Source organism: Mesoplodon mirus, assembly GCF_964341445.2.
Source record: "Mesoplodon mirus genome assembly, chromosome: 20".
Classification (NCBI taxonomy): domain Eukaryota; kingdom Metazoa; phylum Chordata; class Mammalia; order Artiodactyla; family Ziphiidae; genus Mesoplodon; species Mesoplodon mirus.
In genome coordinates, this window is record NC_138996.1 from 19612152 (window position 1) to 19639332 (window position 27181).

At 43.1% G+C, this 27181-nt stretch overlaps 1 protein-coding gene across 5 annotated transcripts in view; it reads left to right on the plus strand.

The window, feature by feature from the left end:
- MFHAS1 (multifunctional ROCO family signaling regulator 1) overlaps nt 1–27181 on the plus strand; it is a 136936-nt gene that overhangs the window by 104070 nt on the left and 5685 nt on the right. The window contains exons 2-4 of one of the 5 annotated variants that reach the window (XR_014292397.1): nt 12106–12177; nt 13393–13519; nt 25173–25283. Coding sequence is in view for 4 of the 5 variants with exons in the window: in XM_082608826.1 (XP_082464952.1) it covers nt 12106–12177; nt 13393–13519; nt 15643–15718 (275 nt within the window). In the remaining variant the exon portion in view is untranslated. Of the gene's footprint in view, nt 1–12105; nt 12178–13392; nt 13520–15642; nt 16426–25172; nt 25284–27181 lie in introns of those variants that run through there. The other 4 variants (XM_082608826.1, XM_082608827.1, XM_082608828.1 and 1 more) reach the window with 4 other exon arrangements.

Genomic DNA, 27181 nt, shown 5'->3' on the forward strand with positions numbered 1-27181 from the left:
TTGTCATCACTAAGAATATAGGGTTGTGGGAAGCCTTAGCTGTCCTCTGAAACTTTAACCTCGGAAGCTTGACCTTTTCACAGTGTGTCCCGTTATTGATTTTACTTGCATGAATTTGTCTACACCTTTTTGGTCAAGCCCTTGCCATTTCTCATGGGTAGTGAGTTTTTACTCTTTTTTTTAATTGAGGTAACAAAGATTTATAACATTATGTAAGTTTCAGGGGTACAACATTATATTTCTACATCTGTACATCCTACTGTGTGCTCACCACCAATAATTCAGTTTCCATCCATCACCATCTATTTCCTCCTTTTTACCCTCCCCCCATCCCTTCCCCTCTAGGAATCACTATTCTGTTCTTTGCATCTACCTGTTTTTGTTTAGTTTGGTTTGTTCATTTAGTTATTATTTATTAGTTTTTTATATTCCACATATGAGTGACATCAGACAGTATTTGTCTTTCTCCATCTGACTTATTTCAGGGTGATGAATTATTTAATTATTTTTAATTTTTTTGTTCTTTTGGCCACGCTGCACAGCATGTGGGAGCTTAGACCAGGGATTGAATCCGTGCCCCTTGCGTTGGAAGCGCTGTGTCTTAACCACGGGACCACCAGGGAAGCCCAGGGTGGTGAATTTTTACAGCCTGCTTACCATCGATATGAAGGCTCTCTTGTCCTAAAGCCCCCTCGTTGAAGTGGTACCTCATTGCTCTACATTTCTAGGATACAGCATGATTCGCTCTTAGATATTCTCGAGAAATCTTGTACAGAATCTAAAGACAGGCTCTCTTGTTCTTGTGATACCGCGATTTGTATATTATCTGGGCTAGTCTGGGACTGATAAAGGTGCTGACAACAGCCAGTGTATAGAACGTTGATATAAAGCAATCTATTATTTTGCTATTTTTTGCTCTTTTAGAACCAAAAGCAAACCCAGTGTAGGCACCCCAGATTCTGGCAACTTCCCTGGAGTAATTCTGCTACATATTAATAAACACCACAGGAGCCACGTTTACTTGCTGTCTCCGGATGTTTATCCTGGTCTCCAGGAATGTTTATTTTGTGTCTGTTGGGGTCTCATACTTCAGCAGGGAATCTTCCCAAAGTTTCTCCCTGGCATCTCATCCCAGTTCTGTGATGGACACTTGGGGAAGGAAACTCCTTGGGGACCCTGGGACTCTTTCAGCAGGTGGAGAGAATCCAGGCGGAAAAGCAGCCTGGAGGAGGAGGAGGAGAAGACGGGGACTTTTGTTTCACCACAGGTGATGGAAATAGGGGGGCTGTAGAAGGGGAATTTCAAAGCGCTGAGTTATGAGGAAGTGATGGGGAAGAATGGTACAGAGGGTTGCATGTGGTCAAATAAAAACACAAAAAAGAAAAAAAAGACATTAGGAAAAGGAAGTGTAAGCTTGTAATGTGAGGGAAGAAGATTTACAAAGAAATTTTGTCAGCAGTTTTTTCCACCCCCTTGGTTGAACTTTTGCCAGGTGCTTGATCTGAGGTCCCAGCTCTTTTGATCCAGAAGAGACCTGTGTGATGACCCATCCAGGAGGGGCCCTGGACCAAATGCCACTCTTCTTAGTTTAGCATACCTGAGATGTTTAGTCACCTCCTGTTCCTCAAACAAAAAGCTTTATGTAATTAAAAGCAAACACTACTATGAAGACAATCATCTTCTGTCAGGAATTGGGTTAAACAAGGAAAAGCTAGGCTTGTCTGCTCCAGATGGAGCACCTGCCATAAAAGGAAAAATTTCAAAGTGTGCATCATTTGTGCCCGGCTTGCGGGGAGGCTTGGCTTTCGTTGAATTACTCATCAGGAAAGTCTGAGTGCTTTAAGGTTAGCATCATGGAATGAGTCAGAGAAGAAATCAAGAGTGTGGCCTTTGCCTTTCCTTCTGCCTGTAACTGTCACCACTGTCACCACCTTGGAGGATGTTGGGAAGACGCTGAAGTGTTGAAATTTCGTTTGTTCAGTGCAGCCTAATGACAAGCCATGAAGACTCACTGAAGATAGGTACTGAGTTATACCCTTAGTTCAAGGTCATCTCTAAGAACCCCAACTGGCCTGCCTCTGTTTTGCTTAGAGGTTGTCCTCTCTTAATGATAAGACTTTACAAATTGTCCCCAAAGCTTCAAGGCACAGAAGGGCATTTCTGAGTGATTTAAAAAAAAAAAAAAAGTCCCAGCATTTAGAATCAAAACTGGACTTGAGAATTCAACAAATCTGGGAGACAGAAATGCCTTTACACTGTTAAATTGCCTGGAACTCAGTGGATTGCTACACTTTGAAGAGCTGCAGGGCTATATGGTGAAAGTGAAGACACAGTTCTGGAAGACAGTCACAATGTCTGATGATGTAAGTTTTTGCAGCTACCTTTGCACTTCATAACTTAGGATGTATCCGATTATTAAGTGGCCCTATCAATTTGACTTCTTTCCAAGAGGAACAAATTGAGCCAAAAGCAAACTGCTCACAGGGAGAACACAGCATCCCTGCAGTTTGGGGGACCCCTCTCAGAGCCCAGAGCTCCCTAGGAGTATATGGTGAGGCCCAAGTGCTGGATGGTATCTGTGGGCACACAAGCTGACTTCCCTGTGGCCCAGCACGAATATGCCTGAGAATCTAGGGGTACCCCAGGCAATTTCCTGGCGAGTTCAGCAGTATCCCCCAGGGCACATCCCCAGAGAGTTTCTAGGGTGGCCTAGCTGGCTTCCTCGTTGATTCAGCAGCAACTCAGGGTTGGCGGTGGGGGGCTAGCTTTTCAGGGACTCTAGTTGGTGCCCATCTAGCCTCAGTTCAACAGCATGATCCCCACCTTCCCCCCAAAGACAGCTTCCTGGGGAATTTTGTCAGCACCCAGGGGATGGTTCCCTGCTGGCTTTAGCCAGCTGACTGTGGACTTAGCCTGGCCTGGGCAGCCCAGCAGGCTTTTCCCCCACTCAGAGGCTGTACCATACCCCATCCAACCAACGAGGTCTGAATCTCAGCTTTGCCCTGGGCTCTCCCACGCCCAGTTTCTTCTTCTGGGCAATTCTCCCTCAGCCTTGGAGTTATCCTTTAGAGTTTTCTTTCCTCTTTTTTGTTTTTTAAATGTTTATTGGAGTATAGTTGATTTACAATGTTGTGTTAGTTTCAGGTGTACAGCAAAGTGAATCAGTAATACATATACATATATCCACTCTTTTTTAGATTCTTTTCCCATATGGGTCATTACAGAGTATTGAGTAGAGTTCCCTGTGCTGTCCAGTAGGTCCTTGTTAGTTATCTATTTTGTATATCATAGTGTGTACACGTCAATCCCAGTCTCCCAATTTATCCCTCCCCTGCCCCTTCCACCTGGTAACCATAAGTTTGTTTTCTACATCTGTGGCTCTATTTCTGTTCTGTACCTTTTTTTTTTTTTTTTTCAGTATGCAGGCCTCTCACTGTTGTGGCCTCTCCCGTTGAGGAGCACAGGCTCTGGACGCGCAGGGCTCCGCGGCATGTGGGACCTTCCCAGACCAGGGCACGAACCCATGTCCCCTGCATCAGCAGGCAGACTCTCAACCACTGTGCCACCAGGGAAGCCCTGTACCATTTTTTTAGATTACACATATAAATGATCATATGATATGTGTGTCTTTCTCTGTCTGACTTACTTCACTCAGTATGACAATCTCTAGGTCCATCCATGTTGCTACAAATGTCATCATTCTTTGTTATGGCTGAGTAATATTCCATTGTATATATGTACCACATCTTCTTTATTCACTCCTCTGTCAATGGACATTTAGGTTGCTTTCATGACCTGGCTATTGTAAATAGTGCTGCAATGAACATTGGGGTGCATGTATCTTTTCAAATTATGGTTTTCTCCAGACATATGCCCAGGAGTGGGATTTTGGATCATATGGTAGCTCTATAAGTCTTTTAAGGAACCTTCATACTGTTCTCCATAATGGTTGTACCAATTTACATTCCCACCAACAGTGTAGGAGGGTTCCCTTTTCTCCACACCCTCTCCAGGTTTTATTGTTTGTAGACGTCTTGATGATGGCCATTCTGACTGGTGTGAGGTGAAACCTCATTGTAGTTTTGATTTGCATTTCTTTAATAATTAGTGCTGTTGAGCATCTTTTCATGTACTTTTTTGCCATCTGTGTATGTCTTCTTTGGAGAAATGTTTATTTAGATCATCCACCCATTTTTTTTCTTCTTCTTTTTTTTTTGTATTGAGCTGCATGAGCTGTTTATATCTTGGAGATTAATCCCTTGTCAGTCGCATCATTTGCAAATGTTTTCTCCCATTCTGTGGATTGTCTTTTTGTTTTGTTTATGGTTTCCTTTGCTGTGCAAAAGCTTTTAAGTTTCATTATGTCCCATTTGTTTATTTTTGTTTTTATTCTCATTACTCTAGGAGGTGGGTCAAAAATGATCTTGCTGCAATTTATGTTGGAGAGTGTTCTGCCTATGTTTTCCTCTAAGAGTTTTATAGTATCTGGCCTTACATTTAGGTCTTTAATCCATTTTGAGTTTATCTTTGCATATGGTGTTAGTGTTCTAATTTCATTCTTTTACATGTAGTTGTCCTGTTCTCCCAGCACCACTTATTGAAGAGACTGTCTTTTCTCCATTGTATATTCTTGCCTCCTTTGTCATGGATTAGTTGATCATAGGTGTGTAGGTTTATTTCTGGGCTTTCTATCCTGTTCCACTGATCTATATTTCTGTTTTTGTGCCAGTACCATACTGCTTTGATGACTATAGCTTTGTAGTATAGTCTGAAGTCAGGGAGCCTGATTCCTCGAGCTCCGTTTTTCTTTCTCAAGATTGCTTGGGCTATTCGGGGTCTTTTGTGCTTCCATATAAATTGTAAATTTTTGTTTTAGTTTCTGTAAAAAAAAATGGCATTGGTAATTTGCTAAGTATTGCATAGACTGACTTATGATAAAAATCTATTTTCAATAGCAAGCACATGGTATTTCACATGGTATTGTTGGTTTTTTTAATGGAAATGTCTACCATACAGGTGGCTTTCTTACCACATAACCCACTCTGGAAAAGATGTGGACACCCCTGTTTATCTTTTCAAAGGAGCAGTTCATCACCTTGGCCTCCAGGGCCTTTGCGCTGGGCTCCTTTCTCTCTTTTTGACATTTTTTTAATAACTATTTTTTAAAATTTATTTATTTTTGGCTGCATTGGGTCTTCGTTGCTGCACACAGGCTTTCTCTAGTTGCAGTGAGTGGGGGCTACTCTGTTGCGGTGCGTGAGCTTCTCATTGTGTTGGCTTCTCGTGGAGCACAGGCTCTAGGCACGCAGGTTTCAGTAGTTATGGCACATGGGCTCATTAGCTGTGGCACACGGGCTTAGTTGCTCCGCGGCATGTGGGATCTTCCTGGACCAGGGTTCGAACCCATGTCCCCTGCATTGGAAGGCGGATTCTTAACCACTGGACCACCAGGGAAGTCCCTCCTTTCTCTTCTGAGCCTTGTGATCTTTCACTCATTCTATTACTCACTCCTCCATCTACCCACCTGTTCATTGTAGTAGTTCAGACACGGAGACTTAGAGCTGGAGAAAACTCAGAGAGAAACAGGGCCATTTCCTTAATTGTGTTTTTCGGGTGTGGGATACCCAGCTCAGAGTACAGGTGGCAAGTACCACATAATTCACAGCTTCGTGGAACTCTGTCTCTGGCTGTGGTTCCCACTTCCGCCTCCCATCCTTTCCTCAGCCCTCTTCACACACCCGTCCCCACCTTTCTGCTTCTGTCAAAGCCTCCGGTCACCTCCAAACCCAGTGGTCCCGTCTCCGTTGTTACTTTGCTTGTCCACTCAGCAGAGTTGAGCACAGCTGGTCACTCCCTTTTCTTGAAGGAGTTTGGTTTCCTTTGTGAAGCCACGTTCTTCTTGTTCTCCTTCTGCCTCCTTGGCAGTTCCTGGCTGGCCTCTCTCCTTTTCAGCCTCTAAACTTTCAGTGCTCTAAACCTGGAGCACCCCAGGCTGTCTCTGTTTCCTTTTTCTTCTTTATCGACTCAATTTCCTGGGTGATGTCATTCACTTTTATGCCTTTCCAGATCATGTGTTTGCTGCTTCCTCCCAAATCTCTACCTCCAGCCTTAACCTTTTCCTGCAAATCCAGAACTGAATGTGTAATTCCACAATTAATATCTATCACCCTGTTGTCTAACAGTCAAATCTAACTTGGCCAAAACAGAACTCCTAATTTCTCCCCTTCCCACTAACAATCTTCTCGCTTAGTCTTGCAAGTAGTACCACCAGCTGCCGTCTTCCCATACCAAAGATTTGGAATTATCCTTGGTTCGTCTCTGCATCTTACCTCCACATCCAATTTACTGGCAAGTCCTGCTGACCGTGTATGAAACATAACACCAGTCTCTCCATCTCCATGGGTGCCTCTCCAGACCAGGCCTCCACCACCTCTCACCTGGGCTCCTCTGTGAACCTTCTTATGGTTTCCTTGCCTTCATTTTGCCATCCTACACAGCAGCCAGAGGGATCTTCTTAGATCAGATGTCATTACTCCATTTAAAACCTTCCACATGGCTCCCCACCACTTAGAATCAAAACCAAACATTTTCCCATCTGCAAAGTCCATGATCTGGGCCTCACTGTCTTGCCTCTTCGTCTTGTCCCGTTTCCCCTTCACCCCATGATCTAGATTCTTCTCTGGGCAGCCAAGCATCTTCCTACTTTAATGACTTTGCATTAGCGGTTTCCTCTGCCTGGAATGTTCTTCCCGTGGCTTGCTTCTCCTTGTCGTTTAGCTTTCAGCATAAACGTCACCTCCTCAGAGAGGCATCCTGGGCAACCCAGTCACTCCCTATCTCGTTAGCCTGTTTTAATAATCTGTGTAACAAGTTTTTAATAGGTTATGCAGTTTGTTCCTTACTACTCTTCCTTCTAGACTGTAAGCGCCACGAAACCAGGGGTCTCTGTGTACCTTATTCGCTCCTGTTCTCTCAGTCGGTGGTGCTATCCCACATGAGTTGGTGGTTGTTATGTACCTGTTGAATGAATGAGTGAACTCAGTGGCAGAACCAGGCCTAGGACATAAGATCTTCCTCTTTCGTTTCACATCTAATTTATACCAGGATGTCTTTTGCCAGTAAAGTTACCCTAGCTCCAAGTTACTGATATCTCCTGTTTACTTAAAGGTTATGGTAAAATTTCCAAAAACAATTCCAAAGCCAAATTACCTTTAATCCATTTTGATTTTAAATTTACTTTTAAACTTCACCTTTCATTTCAATTTGATGGAAAATACCACATTCAGTGACATTTTATGACCTATATCCTTTGGTTTTTAAACTTAAAATTGTTTCCATGTATTCCAAGTGACTATTATAAAATGGCACTTTAGACACTTTTATAAGTTGGGAAGATCACACTTCTATAGTTGGGCATAATTTTTACCTCTGTGGAAACGATGTCGGCCAGAGATGGGCTCAGTCCTGGTCTCGGAGATGGAAGGAGCAGGCCTGTTTGTGCTCTTGGCACAGGCCCGCTGTGCTACTTCCTGCACATCAGTTTCTCTTCTAAAAAAAAGTCATAATTCATAGTCACAAAATGGATTTTTTTTTAAAAAAAACAGGACTACCTAAAAGTACAACCTAGTCTATTTATTTTATTTCTTTGGAACAGCAGCCAAGCTGGAGCTGCCCCACCCTGGTCCTGAGGGAGGTGCTGTGATGAGGCTCAGCTATAGGGACCGTCCCCTAAAACGGCATGAGGCGGCCAGGTCTGCAAATGTTAGTTTTGTGGGAACCAATAGGTACTGAGAGATCTCTACTGCTCCCTTTCCTCACACTCTTAAGTGTGCACAGTGGTGCATTTTTCTTATTTTTTATTCAAGAGTACTTGATTTACAGTATTATGTTAGTTTCAGGTGTACAGCACAGTGACTCATTTTTGCAGATTATACTCCATTACACGTTATTATGAGATAATGGCTATAATTCCCTGGGCTATACAGTATATCCTTGTTGCTTATCTATTTCATGTATAGTACTTTGTATCTGTTAATCCCCTACTCCTGAACTGTCCCCTCTTCCCCTTTGGTAACCACTAGTTTGTTTTCTGTGAGTCTGTTTCTGTTCTGCTATATACATTTGTTTGTATTATTTTTTAGATTCCACATATAAGTGGTATCATACAGTATTTGTTTTTCTCTCTCTGACTTATTTCACTAGGCATAATATTCTCTAGGTCCATCCATGTTGCTGCAAATGGTAATATTCCATTGTATGTATATACGACATCTTCATTATCCAGTTGTCTGTTGATGGGCACTTGGGTTGCTTCCATATCTTGGCCATTGTAAATAGTGCTGCTATGAACACTGGGGTGCATGTATCTTTCCAAATTAGTGTTTTCATTTTTTCCCAGATACATACCCAGGAGTGGAATTGCTGGATCATATGGTAGTTCTATTCTTAATTTTTTGAGGAACCTCCATACTGTTTTCCATAGCGGCTGCACTAACTTACATTCACAGTGTTTACCTCTCCTTTGTATATACTTTCTGGCCTTTGTTTTAAGACAAGATGTCCTTTTATCTCTCTCTGGCGTTCGTCTTCATATAAAAGGGACCGTGGAGTTCTCCCATCTTTGCTGCCTTTGATAACTCAATGGGCTGGCAAAGTGGGAGCCTTCCTGCTCATCAGTTTCTGAGGATGCTGCCTTTGCCCTGAGGGGATGTGGGAAATATGCGTTTGTGTATCATTGCATCTCATCCAGAGTCACACTTAAAAGACAGCAGTGAACTCTGCGGGGTGGAGGAGTGAGCTTCAGAATATTCAAGCTGAAAGAGGCCTTGAAGAAATCTAGATAATTCCTTATTTAATAGAATCTATATAATTGCTTGTTTTAATTTCCAGACCACTTTTGCTATTTTGAGGGATGTTCATAACTCAAATCTTTACCCTGGATCAGGAAGTGGGTTTTATTTGTACTGAAAAGACATGTTTTAGGCCTTTAATATTGTGGTTTGGGTCATCAGTGATACATTTTTAGTATTTTGCATAATGTGCCCAATATTTGTGAATTCTGATGATTAGCAGAAAAAGACGAGCTTATTTCACTTATCTCCTGTAGTTTAAAAATAACTCATAATAAAACTTGGTGTTCTATTCTTCCACAGGGGAAAAACAGCTAATGAGCATTCACTAGCATTTTAATGCCAGAAATCTTGAGACAGAGTGATTAACTAAGAATAGCTTTTCAGGGCTTCCCTGGTGGCGCAGTGGTTGAGAGTCCGCCTGCCAATGCAGGGGACACGGGTTTGTGCCCCGGTCCGGGTAGATCCCACATGCCGCGGAGCGGCTGGGCCCGTGAGCCATGGCCGCTGAGCCTGCGCGTCCAGAGCCTGTGCTCCGCAACGGGAGAGGCCACGACAGTGAGAGGCCCGCGTACCACCAAAAAAAAAAAAAAAAAAAAAAAAAAAGGGCTTCCCTGGTGGTGCAGTGGTTGGGAGTCCGCCTGCCGATGCAGGGGACATGGGTTCGTGCCCCAGTCTGGGAGGATCCCACATGCTGCGGAGCGGCTGGGCCCGTGAGCCATGGTCGCTGAGCCTGCGGTCCCGGAGCCTGTGCTCCGCGACGGGAGAGGCCACAACAGTGAGAGGCCCACGTACCACAAAAAAAAAAAAAAAAAAAAAAAAAAGAATAGCTTTTCATAACTTTAATAGGCACAGGGAGACTGTGTAGTGGCCTAGTACAGCCTCAGTAGATGCAGTGGTCTGTTCATCCAGCAAGTTTCTGCTACTTCAGGAAGACTGTGTAAAAACCACACAAGAATAGAGAATATCTAACAAAGGAGAAAGCATCAGCATTTAAAGCTGGCATCTCCCTTCAGTGTGAAGCATACTTAGCCTTTTTTTTTTTAATTGATTCAAGCATAAAAATAAACAAATCACCTCAGGACCACTGAATCTTGAATGACCCATTTCACTCCAAATCCAGTTGTTGTTCCTTATCAGTTTCTGTTTCTAATGAGAACATACCTTCAAATTTACTTTCTACACAGAAATATTGGTCTCATAAGTTTTAATGACTTCAGAGAATTCTGTCATAGTTTTTAATCATTTCCCCTTTGTTGAATATTTGAGAGGGTTACTAAGTTTTCACTGTTTTATGAATAGTGTTGCTATGAGCAATCACTGTATAATTTTTGTAAGAAAGGCCCACTTCCTTGAAGCGAGTTCCTAAAAATGGAAATATACCAGGTCACATGAATATTTCTCCTTCCTGTTGGTAACATTTTCTGTAAATATAACATTTTTATTGCAGCTGCCACCAACTTTGGGATTTATCTTTTTTTTTTTTTTTTTTTTTTGCGGTACGGTGGCCTCTCATTGTTGTGGCCTCTCCCGCTGCGGAGCACAGGCTCCGGACACGCAGGCCCAGCGGCCATGGCTCACGGGCCCAGCCGCTCCGCGGCATGTGGGATCCTCCCGGACCGGGGCACGAACCTGTGTCCCCTGCATCAGCAGGCGGACTCTCAATCACTGCGCCACCAGGGAAGCCCCGGGATTTATCTTTTTTATTAGCTTTTGCTAGTGATGATAGATGTGTAATAAATCTAAATTCCCCACACTTCCAGGTCTTTTCCAGTCCTGGAAATCAGTATTAGTCTGGCCTTCTCATTCGTTCTCTAGCATCTCATAACTCCCTAGGGGGCATCCACTGCACGGTACCGTAGTTCTTTTTCTGTGCACTCGACTTTCTCCAGTGCCGAAGCCCTCCACATCACAGGCCTTGCTTTAGACTCCTGTATCCCTGCAGCTCCTCACACAGTAATATCTCCCTAATTAGGAGCTCAAGCAATAGCCTGTGCTTTAGTTTGAAAATCAAGTTTGTGTTACGGAAATCGGAGCCAATTAGCTTCTATTTTAGTAGCCAACACGTTAGGAACCACTATTTGTGTTACTGATAAGATAGTGGGGTTTTTTTCTTTGAGAGGAAAAATCTGTTTCTCTTACTTTCTTAATTTAGCAACTGGGCACGTTTGCGAAATCCTCAGAATCTGGCCCCAAGCGGTAGCTTGTCGGAGTGCACGCATGTCCTGGAGCTTGTGACCGGTTCTGTTTCTTGCTCATCTGCATAGCACCACGTGAAGTTTTCGTATGCATGAGATTTCTCAGTGCCTTCGACTTTCCTGCTGTGTCAGTGGCTGGCAGTGCTGCTAGGGGTACGACCCACACAAAACCAGTTCCCTGGGCATCTGGGGCAGGGTGGGGGGCACTAAAGCTCTTGGCTTAATAGAAATTGATAGCCAATGCTTAATAGTCAACTGCTAATTATTTCCAGTTCTCTGGCAAAACCTACACTATTCCCAGCAAGGAAGCCAGCGGTGCAGGAACGGGAGCCTGGGGTCGGGGCCTGACATCTACACTTGTTATCCTGGGCCCTCAGGCACTTGCAGGAAGGAGGAGGCCTGTGTGAAATTCCCACCAGGAGAGGGTTCTTGGGGGAAGCCAGAGATTCCCAGCCTGGGTTCAAGCCTTGGGGGTAATCTTGGGACAGAAAGTAGAAACTGAAAGTATCAGGTGAGGAAGCAGGGGAGGGCGGTCCGGGACCGGGGGTGTTAACAGGCCTGGGTGGTTCAGAGCTTTCTCTTGGTGCAGTTCTAGCCCCCTGGTAGGTGGTGGGTTGAAAGCTGTCTGTGGGACTCAGAGCAAATCTGTTAAACTCAGAGACCTTCTGACTTGTAAAGTGGTATTTGGACTGGATGACTTCCAGGTCTCAGTGTGGTGCAGCATGCTGTTACTTTGGTTCATTTTATGACTTCGGGAGCATTTAATGTTTACGTTTTTAATTTGCCTTTTTATATTTTGAGATCTTTTCCTAGCTGGTGTCGGAGCAGAATTCTGATACCCATGTATGCATGATACAAGCTAATGATGCTCAATTAATTTTCGCAGTCATTCGGTGTTTACGTTAGTTTGGTTAAGGAACTCAAACTACATTTGGTTCGTATTGTGCAAAGCCACATAAAATTGTTCAAACCAGGAAACAGCTGTCTTTCATAAAAGTACAAAGATGTCAATGGTTAGTTCATTACTGAATAATAGCATTTTTGGATTACTTTTCTAGGAGAGATGTGTTCTGGAGTAAAGAAGCAGTCCCCACTTTGGGGGGACGGGTATCAGAGGGTGGCAGCAAAAGGTAAGGGCCCCAGAGATGGGTTCCCAAGGTCACAGCCCGAGTCTGCCCCTTGCTAGCCTTGACTCTGGGTACATCACATAACCTTGCAAAATGAGGGTAAACCTTATAGTAACGTTGTAAAGATGAAATGAGATGTACATATAACGCTGTCCATTCAGTGCTGGCACATGGGCAGGCTCTATCAACATGAGTTCGCTGAAGGTGAGACGTTTAGATACACGGCATCTTCAGTCAAAGGATTTTTTGTATCCTCACATGATGGCATATACTTTGGGGTCCCCAGAATTTCAAGTCAGTAATACAAGTGATGGCTGTCATAGTTGATGTTTTATTTCCAGTAGCATCTTTCCCCAGTTGGCAGGTGTTTTGTGTCCTTGGTTTCGTTTATTTACTTCCTAGGTATAAGTAGGGGAATTTAGGCAATAATGCACCATTGTCCGCCAAAAGCTATTTTTTGAATTCTCTGAGCAACAGCACTGTGCTGGCCATGAAAACAGAGGAAGGGCAGGGTGCTACTGGGTAAGTGGACAGTGGGGAGGAAACCAAGAAACGGAAGGCATCACTGCTCTTAGGGATTTGATGATCTGGTTGGAGAGATCGTATCCGGGGCAGGCAGAGTACGCAGGTTTCCTTTGGGGTGACTTACTAGCTCCCGTTACTCATAAGAGAGCATTGTGTTGGTCCTTTACAAATCTGCACACATACCTACCCAGGATATCCTCTTGCCAGCATGAAGCCGGCCTGTTTACCTTGATAACACACCTTTAGTCAGCTGCATTTCCAGATCGTTAACGGGGCTTTGTTGCAAGGCTGCTGCGAATTCCACCTGCCCCCATCCGAATTACAAACACCGCCTTGGCAGCCCTGCTTCTCCGGGCTCAAGGGATCCTGGCTCAGTTTGCTGCGACGTCTAGATAAAGATCTCTGGAGCCCATCTGGGGAAAGGAAGGTGAGAATAGGAGCGGCAGATGCTGTCTCTGTCCGGAACGGTAGCCTTCCTGCCATCGCCATTAGAATGTTCTCCACAGTGATGCAGATGAGCCAGTGAGAGCAGAGCCAGTTCTGCTCTGGTTGCACATTTGTTCTCTGATTCCACCGTCTGCAGCCCCTCCCCGTCGTCCTCACTACCTGCCCTGCTCCCAGCCTCCTCTACCTCCTAAGGTGGCCTCGGTTTTGAAGGCAAATCTCACTGATGCATGTTTCTCTCTCCTGCAGGGGAGTTGCTGAGTCAGCCCAGACCAGAAGGCGTGGCAGAGATCATTTGCCCCAAGAATGGCAGCGAGCGAGTGAATGTTGCCTTGGTTTACCCACCCACACCGACTGTGATCAGCCCGTGTTCCAAGTGAGTTCTGAGCCCGCAGCCCCTGTCCCTTACTCCTGAGAACAAAAATCCAGGTTAAAGTACCTTTCATCAAACCTGGAGATGCTCCCCCAGGGCAGACCTAGTTATCTGGGCAACAGCAAAACTATGGCTTATACAACAAACTAGGAACTTTCATTTTTTGTTATTTGTGATTTTTTTTTTTTTACTTTTCCTGATAAAAGCACATTTTAAAACAGCTTTGAGATACTGTTCACATATTATACAGTTCACTTGTTTAAAGTGTATGATTCATTGTTTTTTTAGTATATTTGCAGGTATATGCAACCAAAAAGAGTGATTTTTTTTTTTGATGGAGAGTCATAATTCTGTCATTGTAGTATGAAGTGGGCCCTCACTTCAGAAAACAGCGAGGGCTCATTAAATAAGAAAAGCTGGCAGAAAATCTGTAGTAGATCCTTTTTTCTTGTGGGTCTCTGATTCTCTATCAGCCTCGACAATCAGAAGCTGTGTGGTTTTTTTCCCACCTTCCCCAAAATGCACTTAAAGACACAGAATGTACCCGTGTGAACTGACTTTTGGATACAAGGTTAGCTTAGCATTGAACTCAGATGATAAACTTAGGTTAAACTCATCTGTTTGGTTTTTTCTGTAGTGTTAAGAACTGAACAGGCCACTTTAGACTGAGATGAAATACCTTTCTACTGCAAATCTTGAAAAGCAGTAGTCTTACCAACAAAGTATTCATGAAGGAGACTTCCATTTTTCTTCCTAGTTGACCACACAGAATATTTTTTCCATATCTAAGCTTTGTATAGGGATGTTGAAAAGTTCGTATTTGAGAATGGTGACCTGTTAACAGCCTCTTGAGAAACTTGCTGTCAGACTGCATTCCTGAGAGCTTGTGTGATAGGAACTTATGTCTCCGACCCTCCAAGTATCAGCTTTCCTGCCCTTGATATGCTGTCTGCAGAGCAAGGGTCTGCTGGGGATTTCTCATTCATTAGCAGCTGTCCCTTTTCTCCAAACTGGGTGATTCATTAGATAGAACATCCCTAATCCATCTTTGCTGGAAAATGTCACTGAACACCCAAGGGAAATTCTTCTCTCATGCTCTTCTATTCAGAATGCTTTTTAAGGTTAACTTATCACTAATATATGACCCTGTGACATTGTGAAACCTTGAAATGCTTCTTAGGATTACCCAGTAACTAAACATGAACCAGAACATTCCCCTGTCCTGAGCATACCAAACATCAGAAATGTTACCATTCTCTGAATTGGTATACACTGGTGCCTTTCTTACACATAGGGTAAGGATAAGGGGATATTATAAAAAACAGGGTCTGGAATGGAGGGAAACAATTGTTCAATAGGCTTTGCATGGGTGTAGATTTTCCTGATCCAGGAGAGACGGTAACCTATTGTTTTGCCATAGCCGCGTGGCATTTAATAGGCAAGATAGAGGTTTGAGTTAGAATATCCACTTGCACGAGAAACCACAGTGGCACCGAGCCAGAGTTATCAGTGTCCTCTCACCGGCTTCTGTTGTACTGCCACAGAAGGACATTTATACCAACCTGCAGAAACGCTCTCAGCTCCTCTCTTCCAGTTTATCATACCTGAAATGAACAAGCAGCTTTAAAGCCTTGGGTAATCAGAGCCACATGACCTGAGACTTCTAGATGCTGGAGGGGATACCTTTAGGGACTGAACTGCTTTTGACCTAGCTCTGTGAACGGTTTTATTTTGAAATGGATTTTTAAGAAAAGGTCTCATACAGTGGATGGCAGATTTAGAGGGTAACTCAATTCTAAATGAAGGAATATCCTTGAGAACAAAATGGAAACAAACAGGCACCCTGCACAGCCCAGTGGAAACTCTAATTTACAAGTGGATGGCAATGTATTGGAAGTGGGAGGTTTGGGGATCCATGACGAAAGCTGTCCCAGGAGGTGATCGTTAGGTCCAGACAGCTTGGGTCTGAGCCTGAGAGCTTCTGAGAGTTAGACGTAGGGTCTCAGCGGACAGTAGAAATTGGTAGACTGGAGTTATTGCCCTGGTTTTGCAACTCCAGCCCCAGTTAACTTAGGCAAGTCACTGGAGAGTGACCTTCTCCTGCTCTCTCCTCCTCTAAAATGCAGGTCGATGGTCAAGATCAGACTTTCTTCATCAGGCACGTGTGTATCAGGATTTCCAGGGCCAGGCACTAGTCTTTAAGGAAACGAGTCACTCAGATGATTGTCATGTGTGTGCCAGACATTCTGCTCGTCGAGATCCCCTCTAGGGCTCCCAGGCCAGTGAGTCTCATCTTCAGGAGAATTCTTAATAATTCTGCCAGGACGACAGGCGGCAACCAGAGCCATCCCAGGAAAACCAGAATAATCACCCTACTCTTAGGTCATTGCTCTAGATCTTACAGTGGTTTTAAAAAGGCATCCCAAGCTCTTCTTTGACCAGTTTACTCCCCTCCTTTATAGGTCAAATGAGACTTGTCATTCATGGCCTGCCTTTGACCATGTGTAAAATAATGGTGCTACTATGAGCTTTATAAGGAAAAACCACTGATGACTGTTATTTGATTGGATCTTCCTTATGAATTCCAAGCTTCTCTATTTCTCATTTTTTAAAATTTCGAGGTGTGTTATTCCCCTACAGACAGAGAATAAAGAGCAAGTAGTGATTTATTTTTTAAAAAGTGACTTATTCTCATAATTCACCTTGGATGATGGTGAAGTCTCTGCCAGCGTTCCACGGGGAAGAGGTTACATGAATTGAATGAAATGCCTGTCCTTCTGCACCTCGCTCTCCAAGGAGAAACGTATCAACTGAGTGACTTCTTGGTCCCTTGGCTGATTATCAGATAGACATACGAGTCATTTCCATACTTTGGCAATCCTGGGCTGATTTTCAAGGATCTGTGCCTCGGAGATGAGATGACAATTGATCTAGTAGCGGGTTTGCTGGGTTGCTTTGACAAATCCTGACCTCCTTAAGGATGTGGGTTCTGTCTGATACACACTTTTTTAAAGCTTTGGTATACTTTCATATCATAAAACTTGCCCATTCAGTGATGGTTCATATAGTTACAGAGTTGCACAGCTGTCACCACAATCTCACTTTAGAACGTTTTCATCATTCCAAAGAGAAATTTCATGCCCATGCCCACCTGCAGTCACCGTGCCTAATACAATACCTAGTTCCATGCAGAAAATAAATAATTTTTAGTGCCACTTTCAGGAATGGTTTTGCTCCCTGGTGTGTTGGTATTAAACAGATTTGTGAGTTTTAAGGAAATTCATACAAACACTTGTTATCTTTGGCCCAGTGCAGTCTGAAGGCAGTGAAGTGACGTGCACCCCTGCTGCCAGCCCCGCTTACTGAACAGTAGAAGGGAAATGGAGTTTCTTGTAGGGAAATCAGCCTCCTTCAGAACTCTACCTATACCTAAAGTATAGGTAGCAATTTTTAAAAACATAGACTTAGTTGTTAAGAGCAGTCTTAGGTTCACAGTAAAATCGAGCAGAAGGTACAGGAAGACCCCATCTACCCCCTGCCCTGGCCCCACACAGCCTCTCCAACCAGACTGGAACATTTGTCACAGGTGATGAACCTACACTGACACCTCGTTATCATCCGAAGCCCACGCTTTACATTAGGGTTCACACTTGATGTTGTACATTTCATGGGTTTGGACAACTACAGAATGACATGTATCTACCATTACAGCATCTTACACAATATTTTCATTGCCCTAAAAATCCTCCGCACTCTCCCCCTTTATCCCCCCTCCCCTCTTAACCCTTGGCGCCCACTGATCTATTTTTTTAGCTTTATTGGGATGTAACTGACAGATAAGTAAGATATTTAAAGTGTACACTGTGGTAATTTGATATCCGTCTGCACTGTGAAAGGATTCCCACCATGTACTTAATTAACACATCCATCTGTCACATATTTATCCTTCAGAACTTCTGAGTGGCAGCCTAACTGACCTTTAATATAGACAGGGATACTGAGCCTTGGACTTTAGGGATCATAAAGGGCAAAAATATACTTTCAGTGGGAAAAGCAAGGCAAACGTACAATAGAAGGATTTTTTTGTTAATTAAAAAAAATTTGTGAATTCCTGTCTCCATCCTGTTGCTTTACAGGTTGAGACACACTTTAAAATTCCAGTTCAGAAGGGAAGTGTAAACTTCTTTGGGCAAATTGCAGCCTGCTGTTTGCCTTTCATTTTTAGATAACTTATGGAATATTTCTTTCTCATTTCCAAAGAGATCTTCCTCCTTTACCAATTAAAATATATATTCTGAAAAACTGCCACTTGACTCAATTTGTCTACTGATTTTCATTTAAAAGACAGAATTCAGCAGGTTAGCTATGAAAATGTTTTACCTTAAGAAATACTGGAGATACATACAGTGGGTGGGGACAAGATGGCAGAGTAGAAGGACATGAGCTCACCACCTCTCACGAAAACAACAAAATCACAACTAACTACTGAACACCTATCAATAAAAGAATGATGGAACCTACCAAAAAAGATATCCTACATCCAAAGACAAAGAAGAAACCACAACAGCACAGCAGGAGTGGTGCGATCACGATAAAATCAAATCCCATACCTGCCAGGTGGGCAAACCACAAACTGGAAAATAACTATATCATAGAGGTTCTCCCACAGGAGTGAAAGTTCTGAACCCCACATCAGGCTCCCCAGCCTGGGGGTCTGGTTTCAGGAGGAGCCCCCAGAGCATCTGGCTTTGAAGGCCAGTGGGATTTGATCACAGGAATTCCACAGGACTGGGGGAAACAGAAACTCCAGTCCTGGAGAGTGCACACAAGGTCTCATGTGCACTAGGACCCAGGGGAAAAATCAGTGACCTCGCAAGAGCCTGGGCCAAAGCTATCTGCTGGTATTGGAGGGTCTCCTACTGGTGGGGGGGAGGGGGGATGACTTTGGCTCACTGTGGGGACAAAGACACTGGTGGCGGTAGTTCTGGGGAGTACGCATTGGTGCAGGTCCTCCTGGAGGCTGCCATTTTCTCACCAAGACCTGGCCCCAGCCACCAGCCTGTAGGCTCCAGTGCTGGGAGGCCTCAGGTCAGACAAGCATCAGGGTGGGAACACAGCCCCACTCATCAGCAGACAGGCTGCCTCAAGTCTTCCTGAGCCCACAGCTGCCCACTAAACACACCCCTTGACAGGGCCCACCAGAAGGACAAGACCCAGCTCCACCCACAAGTGGGCAGAAACTAGTCCCTCCCACCAGGAAGCCTGCACAAGCCCCTTAGATCAATCTCATCCACCAGGGGGCAGACAGCAGAAGCCAAGAACTACAACTCTGCAGCCTATGGAATGGAAACCACAATCACAGAAAGTTAGACAAAATGAGCTAGCAAGAGGAGTACATCCCAGACGAAGGAACAAGATAAAACCTCAAAAGAACAACTAAGTGAATTGGAGATACACAATCTAACTGAAAAAGAACTCAGAGTAATGATAGTAAAGATGATCCAAGATCTTGGAAAAAGAACGGAAGCATAGATTGAGAAGATACGAGAAATGTTTAACAAAGAGCTAGAAGATCTAAATAACAAACAAACATAGATGAACAATACAATAACTGAAATGAAAAATACACTAGAAGGAATCAATAGAATAAATGAGGCAGAAGAACGGATGAGTGAGCTGGAAGACAGAATGGCGGAAATCACTGCTGTGGACAAGAAAAAAGAGGGGCTTCCCTGGTGGCGCAGTGGTTGAGGGTCCGCATGCCGATGCAGGGGACGTGGGTTCGTGTCCCGGTCCGGGAGGATCCCACACGCCGCGGAGCGGCTGGGCCCGTGAGCCATGGCCGCTGAGCCTGCGCGTCTGGAGCCTGTGCTCCGCAACGGGAGAGGCCACAATAGTGAGAGGCCCGCGTACCGGGAAAAAAAAAAAAAGAAAAAAGAGTGAAAAGAAATAAAGACAGTCTAAGAGAACTCTGGGACAACATTAAACACACCAACACTCACATTATAGGGGTCCCAGCAGGAGAAGAGAGAGAGAAAGGACCTGAGAAAATATCTAAAGTGATAGTAGCTGAAAACTTCCCTAACATGGGAAAGGAAACAGTCACCCGAGTCCAGGAAGCACAGAGAGTCCCAGGCACCATAAACCCAAGGAGGAACACACAAAGGCACATAGTAACCAAATTGACAAAAATTAAGACAAAGAGAAAATATTAAAAGCAACAAGGGAAAAGAAACAAAACATATAAGGGAATTCCCATAGGTAATCAGCTGATTTCTCAGCAGAAACTGCAGGCCAGAAGGGAATGGCATGATATATTCAAAGTGATGAGAGGGAAGAACCTACAACTAGGAATACTCTATCCAGCAAGGCTCTCATTCAGACTTGACGTAGAAATCAGAGGCTTTACAGACAAGCAAAAGCTAAGAGATTTCAGCACCACCAGACCAGCTTTGCAACAAGTGCTGAAGGAAGTTCTCTAAGTGGGAAAGAAAAGGCCACAACTAGAAACAAGAAAATTACAAATGGAAAAGCTCATTGGTAAAGGCAAACATTAGAGTAAAGGTAGCAAGTCAACCACACACAAAGTGATATGAGTCAGCAGTCGTGAAAAGAGGAGAATACAAATGCAGGATATTGGAGATGCACGTGAAATGAAAAGACCAGCAACTTGAAACAATCCTGTTTTTATATAGATTGCTGTATTAAAACGTCATAGTAACCACAAACCAAACATCTACAATAGATGCACACACACAAAAGAATAAGGAATCCAAACACAACAGGAGAGTTAGTCATCAAATCACAAGAGAACAAAGGAGGAAAGGAAGAAAAAAGACCTACGAAAACAAACCCAAAGCAATTAATAAAATGGCAACAAGAACCTACATATCAATAACTGCCTTAAACGTAAACAGACTAAATGCTCCAACCAAAACTGGCTGAATGGATACAAAAGCAAGACCTGTATATATGCTGTCTACAAGCGACCCACTTCAGATCTAGGGACATATACAGACTGAAAGTGACGGGAATGAAAAAGGCAAATGGAAAGCAAAAGAAAGCTGGAGTAGCAATGCTCATATCAGACAAAATAGACTTTAAAATAAAAACTGTTCCAGGAGACAAAGAAGGACACCACATAATGATGAAGGGATCAATCCAAGAAGAAGACATAACAATTGTAAATATAGACGTACGCAACATAGGAGCACCTCAATATATAAGGCAAATACTAACAGCCATAAGAGGAGAAATCAACAGTAACACAATAATAGTGGCAGATTTTAACACACCACTTTCATCAATGGACAGATCATCCAGACAGAAAATCAGTAAGGAAACACAGGCCTTAAATGACACATTAGACCAGACAGACTTATTGATATTTATATCCATCCAAATGCAGCAGAATACACATTCTTTTCCAGTGCACATGGAACATTCTTGAGGATTGATCATATGCTGGGCCACAAATCAAGCCTCTGTAAATTTAAGAAAACTGAAATCATATCAAGCATCTTTTCCAAACACAATGAGGTAAGAAATCAACTACAAGGAAAAAACTGTAAAAAGCACAAATACGTGGAGGCTAAACAATATGATACTAAACAACCAATGGATCACTGAAGAAATCAAAGACAAAATCAAAAAAATACCTAGAGACAAATGACAACAAAAGCATGACAATCCAAAACCTATGGGACACAGCAAAAGCAGTTCTAAGAGGGAAGTTTATTGCAATACAACCTTACTCAATCTCAGAATCTTACAATCTCAGAAAACAAGAAAAATCTCAAACAACCTAACCTTACACCTAAGGCAGCCAGAGAAAGAACAAACAAAACCCAAAGTTAGCAGAAGGAAAGAGATCATAAAAATCAGAGCAGAAATAAATGAAATAGAGATGAAGAAAACAATTTAAAAAAACAGTGAAACTAAAAGCTGGTTCTTTGAAAAGATAAAATTGATAAACCTAAACAAAACTGATAAGAAAAAAAGGGAGAGGAACTCAAATCAATAAAATTAGAAATGAAAAAGGAGACATTACAACTGACACCACAGAAATACAAAGGATCATAAGAGACTACTACAAGCAACTATATGCCAATAAAATGGACAACCTGGAAGAAATGGACAAATTCTTAGAAAGAGACAATCTCCCAAGACTGAACCAGGAAGAAATAGAAAATATGAACAGACCAATCACAAGTACTGAAATTGAAACTGTGATTGAAAAACTCCCAACAAACAGTCCAGGACCTGATGGCCTCACAGGTGAATTCTATCAAACATTTAGAGAAGCGTCAACACTTATCCTTCCAAAAGTCTTCCAAAAACTTGCAGAGGAAGGAACACTCCCAAACTCATTCTATGAGGCCACTATCACCCTGATACCAAAACCAGATAAAGACACAACAAAAAAAGAGAAAATTACAGGCCAACATCACTGATGAACAGACACAAAAATCCTCAACAAAACACTAGCAAACCGAATCCAACAATGCATTAAAAGGATCATAGGGCTTCCCTGGTGGCTCAGTGGTTGAGAGTCTGCCTGCCGATGCAGGGGACAAGGGTTCGTGCCCCAGTGTGGGAAGATCCCACATGCTGTGGAGCGGCTGGCCTGTGAGCCATGGCCACTGAGCCTGCGCGTCCGGAGCCTGTGCTCCGCATTGGGAGAGGCCACAACAGTGAGAGGCCTGTGTACCACAAAAAAACAAAAACAAAAACAAAACAAAAAAAATGGATCATATACCATGATTGATACACCATGATACTACATAGAAAATCCTAAAGATGCTACCAGAAAACTACTAGAGCTCATCAATGAATTTGGTAAAGTTGCATGAAATACACAGAAATCTCTTGCATTCCTATACACTAACAACAAAATATCAGAAAGAGAAATTAAGAGAAAAATCCCATTTATCATCCCATCAAAAAGAATAAAATACCTAGGAATAAACCTACCTAAGGAGGCAAAAGACCTGTATTCAGAAAACTAAGACACTGATGAAAGAAATCAAAGAAGGCACAAACAGATGGAGAGATATACCATGTTATTGGATTGGAAGAATCAATATTATCAAAATGACTATATTACCCAAAGCAATCTACAGATTCAATGCAATCCCTATCAGATTACCAATAGCATTTTTCACGGAATTGGAATAAAAAATTTTACAAACTGTATGGAAACACAAAAGGCCCCAAATAGCCAAAGCAATCCTGAGAAAGAAAAACGGAGCTGGAGGAATCAGTTCCCTGACTTCAGATTATACTACAAAGCTACAGTAATTAAAACAGTATGGTACTGGTGCTGAAACAGAAATATAAATCAATGGAACAGGATAGAAAGCCCAGAAATAAAACCACACACCTATGGTCAATTAATCTACGACAAAAGAGACAAGACTACACAATGCAGAAAAGACAGTCTCTTCAATAAGTGGTGCTGGGAAAACTGGACAGCTACATGTAAAAGAATGAAATTAAAACATTCTCTAACACCATACACAAAAATAAACCCCAAATGGATTAAAGACCTAAATGTAAGGCTGGATACTGTAAAACTCTTAGAGGAAAATATAGGCAGAACACTCTTTGACATAAATTGCAGCAATATCTTTTTGGATCCACCCCCTAGAGTAATGAAAATAAAAATAAAAATAAACAAATGGAACCTAATTAAACTTAAATGCTTTATCACAGCAAAGGAAACCATAAACAAAATGAAAAGAAACCCCACGGAATGGGAGAAAATATTTGCAAATGATGTGACCAACAAGGGATTAAGCTCCAAAATTTACAAATAATTCATGTGGCTCAATATCAAAAAAACCCCAAAACAACAGCCCAATCAAAAAATGGGCAGAAGACCTAAACTGACATTTCTTCAAAGAAGACACACAGATGACCAAGAGGCACATGAAAAGATGCTCAACATCATTAATTATTAGAGAAATGCACATCAGAACTATAATGAGATATCACCTCACACCAGTCAGAATATGCCCATCATCAAAAAGTCTACGAACAATAAATGCTGGAAAAGGTGTGGAGAAAAGGGAACCCTCCTGCACTGTAGGCAGGAATGTAAATTGGTACAGCCACTATGGACAACAGAATGACAATTCCTTAAAAAACTAACAATAGAGCTACCATATGACCCAGCGATCCCACTCCTGGGCACATATCTGGAGAAAATGGTTCGAAAGGACACGTGCACCACAATGTTGCAGTGCTGTACACTCTAGCCAAGCCTTGGAAGCAAACTAAATGTCCATCAACAGATGAATGAATAAAGAAGATGTGGTACATAAATACAATGGACTATTACTCAGCCATTAAAAAGAATGAAATAATGCCATTTGCAGCAACATGGAGGGACCTGGAGTTTATCATATTAAGTGAAGTAAGACAAAGACAAATACAGGATATCACTTATATGTGGAATCTTTAAAAAATCATACAAATGAACTTATTTACAAAACAGAAACAGACTCACAGACATAGAACCCAAACTTACGGTTACCAAAGGGGAAAGGTGGGTGGGAGGGATAAATTGGGAGATTGGGATCAACATATACACACTACTATATTTAAAATAGATAACCAACAAGGACCTACTGTATAGCACAGGGAACTCTATTCAATACTCTCTATTGGCCTATATGGGGAAAGAATCTAAAACAGAGTGGATATATGCATATGTATAATAGTTTCACTTTGCTGTACACCTGAAACTAACCCAACACTAAATCACCTATAGTCCAATATAAACATTTTTTAAAAAGACATACTGGAATGCAACTTACACTTCTGTGTGGCTTCTTAATGGACTGGTCCTTGAACATGCAGGAAACAGAAAAGTATCATTTTTATTTTCTGGCAGTTGCCATTTCTTTTGTGGTGCTACCCTATCTGTCTGTGGAGTGGTGGAACTGAAGAAGGAAGCAACTTCTGATTTTGGCAGGTCATGTGTTACAGAATTAGAAAAAAATGGGCTGGTTTGAAAATTGCTGGGCAAAGCTTTCTCCTTTCCAGAAAGTATTACCGATAACAAAGGACAAGGCTCACACTGCATTTCAAACTTGGATTATTGCGTATATACTGTAGCGTTCCAATTCAAGTAAGATTCCAGCTACTTACTGTTTGCAAGTATTCTCAAACCCATAGTGATTACTTTGCATAGGAATGTTGGCAGTTACACTGTTATGACATAAGGACATTTAAGACCAATTAAGCCTTTTATAAAAAGTAGGATGAAGATTCTGTGGCCTTTACCTCACCAAATAAATAGGCAAAGTATGTTTAACTGCACTCAGATTCCTTCGGACTCGATTAAAAAACCTTTTTTTTTAAGGAATGGATAAATTTGGCTTAATCACAATGGAGAGTTTTTCACTGATCTCCGAAGTGTAAAACATGAAGGGTGGGGATGGGATGGGATTTCAGAAGGAACGGAGGCTTAAATGTGGAGGTTGCCTGTGGGGTGTATCACAATGATTTGCATTGATTTGTTTTGTTCTTTGTAAGGAGTAAGACAGCTCCTTGCCTTGTTGCTTTCACGACTGGGAGGAATAGTGTTTCTTTGATTATTTAGTCTCCCGTCAGCCACATTGATACTGGAATTTGTTCCCTCTCTGCTTAGGTATCTCCATACTTTCTTGGACAATTAAGTGGAAAAGATAGTGCTTCTTTCCCTTATGCCATCATTTTTACTGTACCCAATCTGTGACTTTAGGAGCACCAATTTTTAAGGGTAAGTCTCTGGGAAGCAGAGAGGGTTTCTTAAATAGGTAAGGGCCTCCTAAGGACTTGGAGAGTTTAGGGGAAAAAAAGGGGGAGGATGGGCTTGGGACGAAGAGATTCTATACAGCAGGACATTTTAAGATTACAAATCTTTTACTTATCCAGAATCAAGACATTGGAGAATTAAAAATAAGAAAACTGCTCAGTTCTTTTGCCTAATTTACTATAATGCATATATCAGTCACCTTAGATCCTTTTCGGAAAAAAGTCATTAAAAAAACCTCATTTTGGGCTTCCCTGGTGGCGCAGTGGTTGAGAATCCGCCTGCCGATGCAGGGGATATGGGTTCGTGCCCCGGTCTGGGAAGATCCCACATGCTGCGGAGCAGCTGGGCCCGTGAGCCATGGCCGCTGAGCCTGCGCGTCCGGAGCCTGTGCTCCGCAATGGGAGAGGCCACAACAGTGAGAGGCCCGCGTACTGCAAAAAAAAAAACAAACCTCATTCTAATGTAATGCAAGAATATAACATCAGGAAAAGCTCAAGCTGATTAACACAGCAAACCATTTTTTTTAAATCTGGAGTTTCCTACTTTGTAGCTAATTGACTATTTATTTATTTATTTATTTATTGGCTGCGTTGGGTCTTTGTTGCTGCGTGAGGGCTTTTCTCTGGTTGGGGCGAGCGGTGTGCAGGCTTCTCATGGCGGTGGTTTCTCTTGTTGCAGAGCACAGGCTCTAGGTGCACGGGCTTCAGTAGTTGCAGCAAACGGGCTCAGTTGCTGTGGCTCGTGGACTCTAGAACACAGGCTCAGTAGTTGTGGTGCAAGGGCTTAGTTGCTCCGTGGCATGTGGGATCTTCCCGGACCAGGGCTCGAACCCGTGTCCCCTGCATTGGCAGGCAGATTCTTAACCACTGTGCCACCGGGGAAGTCCCAGCAAACAGCTTTTTAAAAGCAGTGTTGGTATTTATTTTCTCACGGCAGTTCGACAGGCTCTGGAGTTATGCCCTCTGAGGCTGAATCCGGCTGTGTGTTAGTGCTGTGACGGGTGCAGATCACAGCAGCACTATCTCCTGAGCCCGTTCTGTGCATTTAGAGACCGTTGCAGGGGAAGCGTTTAGCATTATTCCTTACACAGATTAAGTAGTGCTCAATAAATCCAGTTGCTGTTATTTCTACCAGAAATATTAGTATGTACACCATGCATAACATATAAAGGTAATAACAGAAAACAAAATTTCAAAATCCAAAAATAGATGCTAGAGTAAAATCTACTCACTGACTTACCTAGGACCGTTTTGCTCATTAACTGAGGTACCGGCGCAAGGCAGGTACATGTGCGTGCTGAGGAGTCAGGAGAGCACGCTGGCTCACCTTCCCCTCCACCACCACGGAGGGGTCAAGGTGAAGTACATGCAGATCTGTTTATGAGGCCACCTGCAGCTACTCAGTAAACGTCAGTGTCCTAAACCCATCTTCCTGGGATAAAGAGGAGATATGGGGAATCATTCCTTTCATATTGTAGATGCCAGTGCCCATGTGCCTGGACAAACTCCGTATAGTGTGGGAATGGAAGATTGGAGATACGATGAGGCCAACAGATCAGGAAACGACTGCCGGGGAAAAGACAGTTTATTACAGTTCCTTCGGGGAGGGGCACGCCGTGCCCGGGGGCGGGGGCAGGGCTGTGTGGGGAAGCACCTGTGGGCCAGGAGGCGGAGGGGAGGGGCCTGTGCTGTGGTCTCTGCGGGAAGGTACGGGCAAGGCACGGGCAAGGCAGGGGAGCACATGTAGGACGGGCCGGTTTGGGTAGTTTCCGAGGGCTCTGGGGCACAAAGACAGTCCCGAGTTGTCTGGAGCCTGGCCCTGGTGTGATCAGGGCAGGTGGAGAGTGGCCTGGAGTGTGAGAG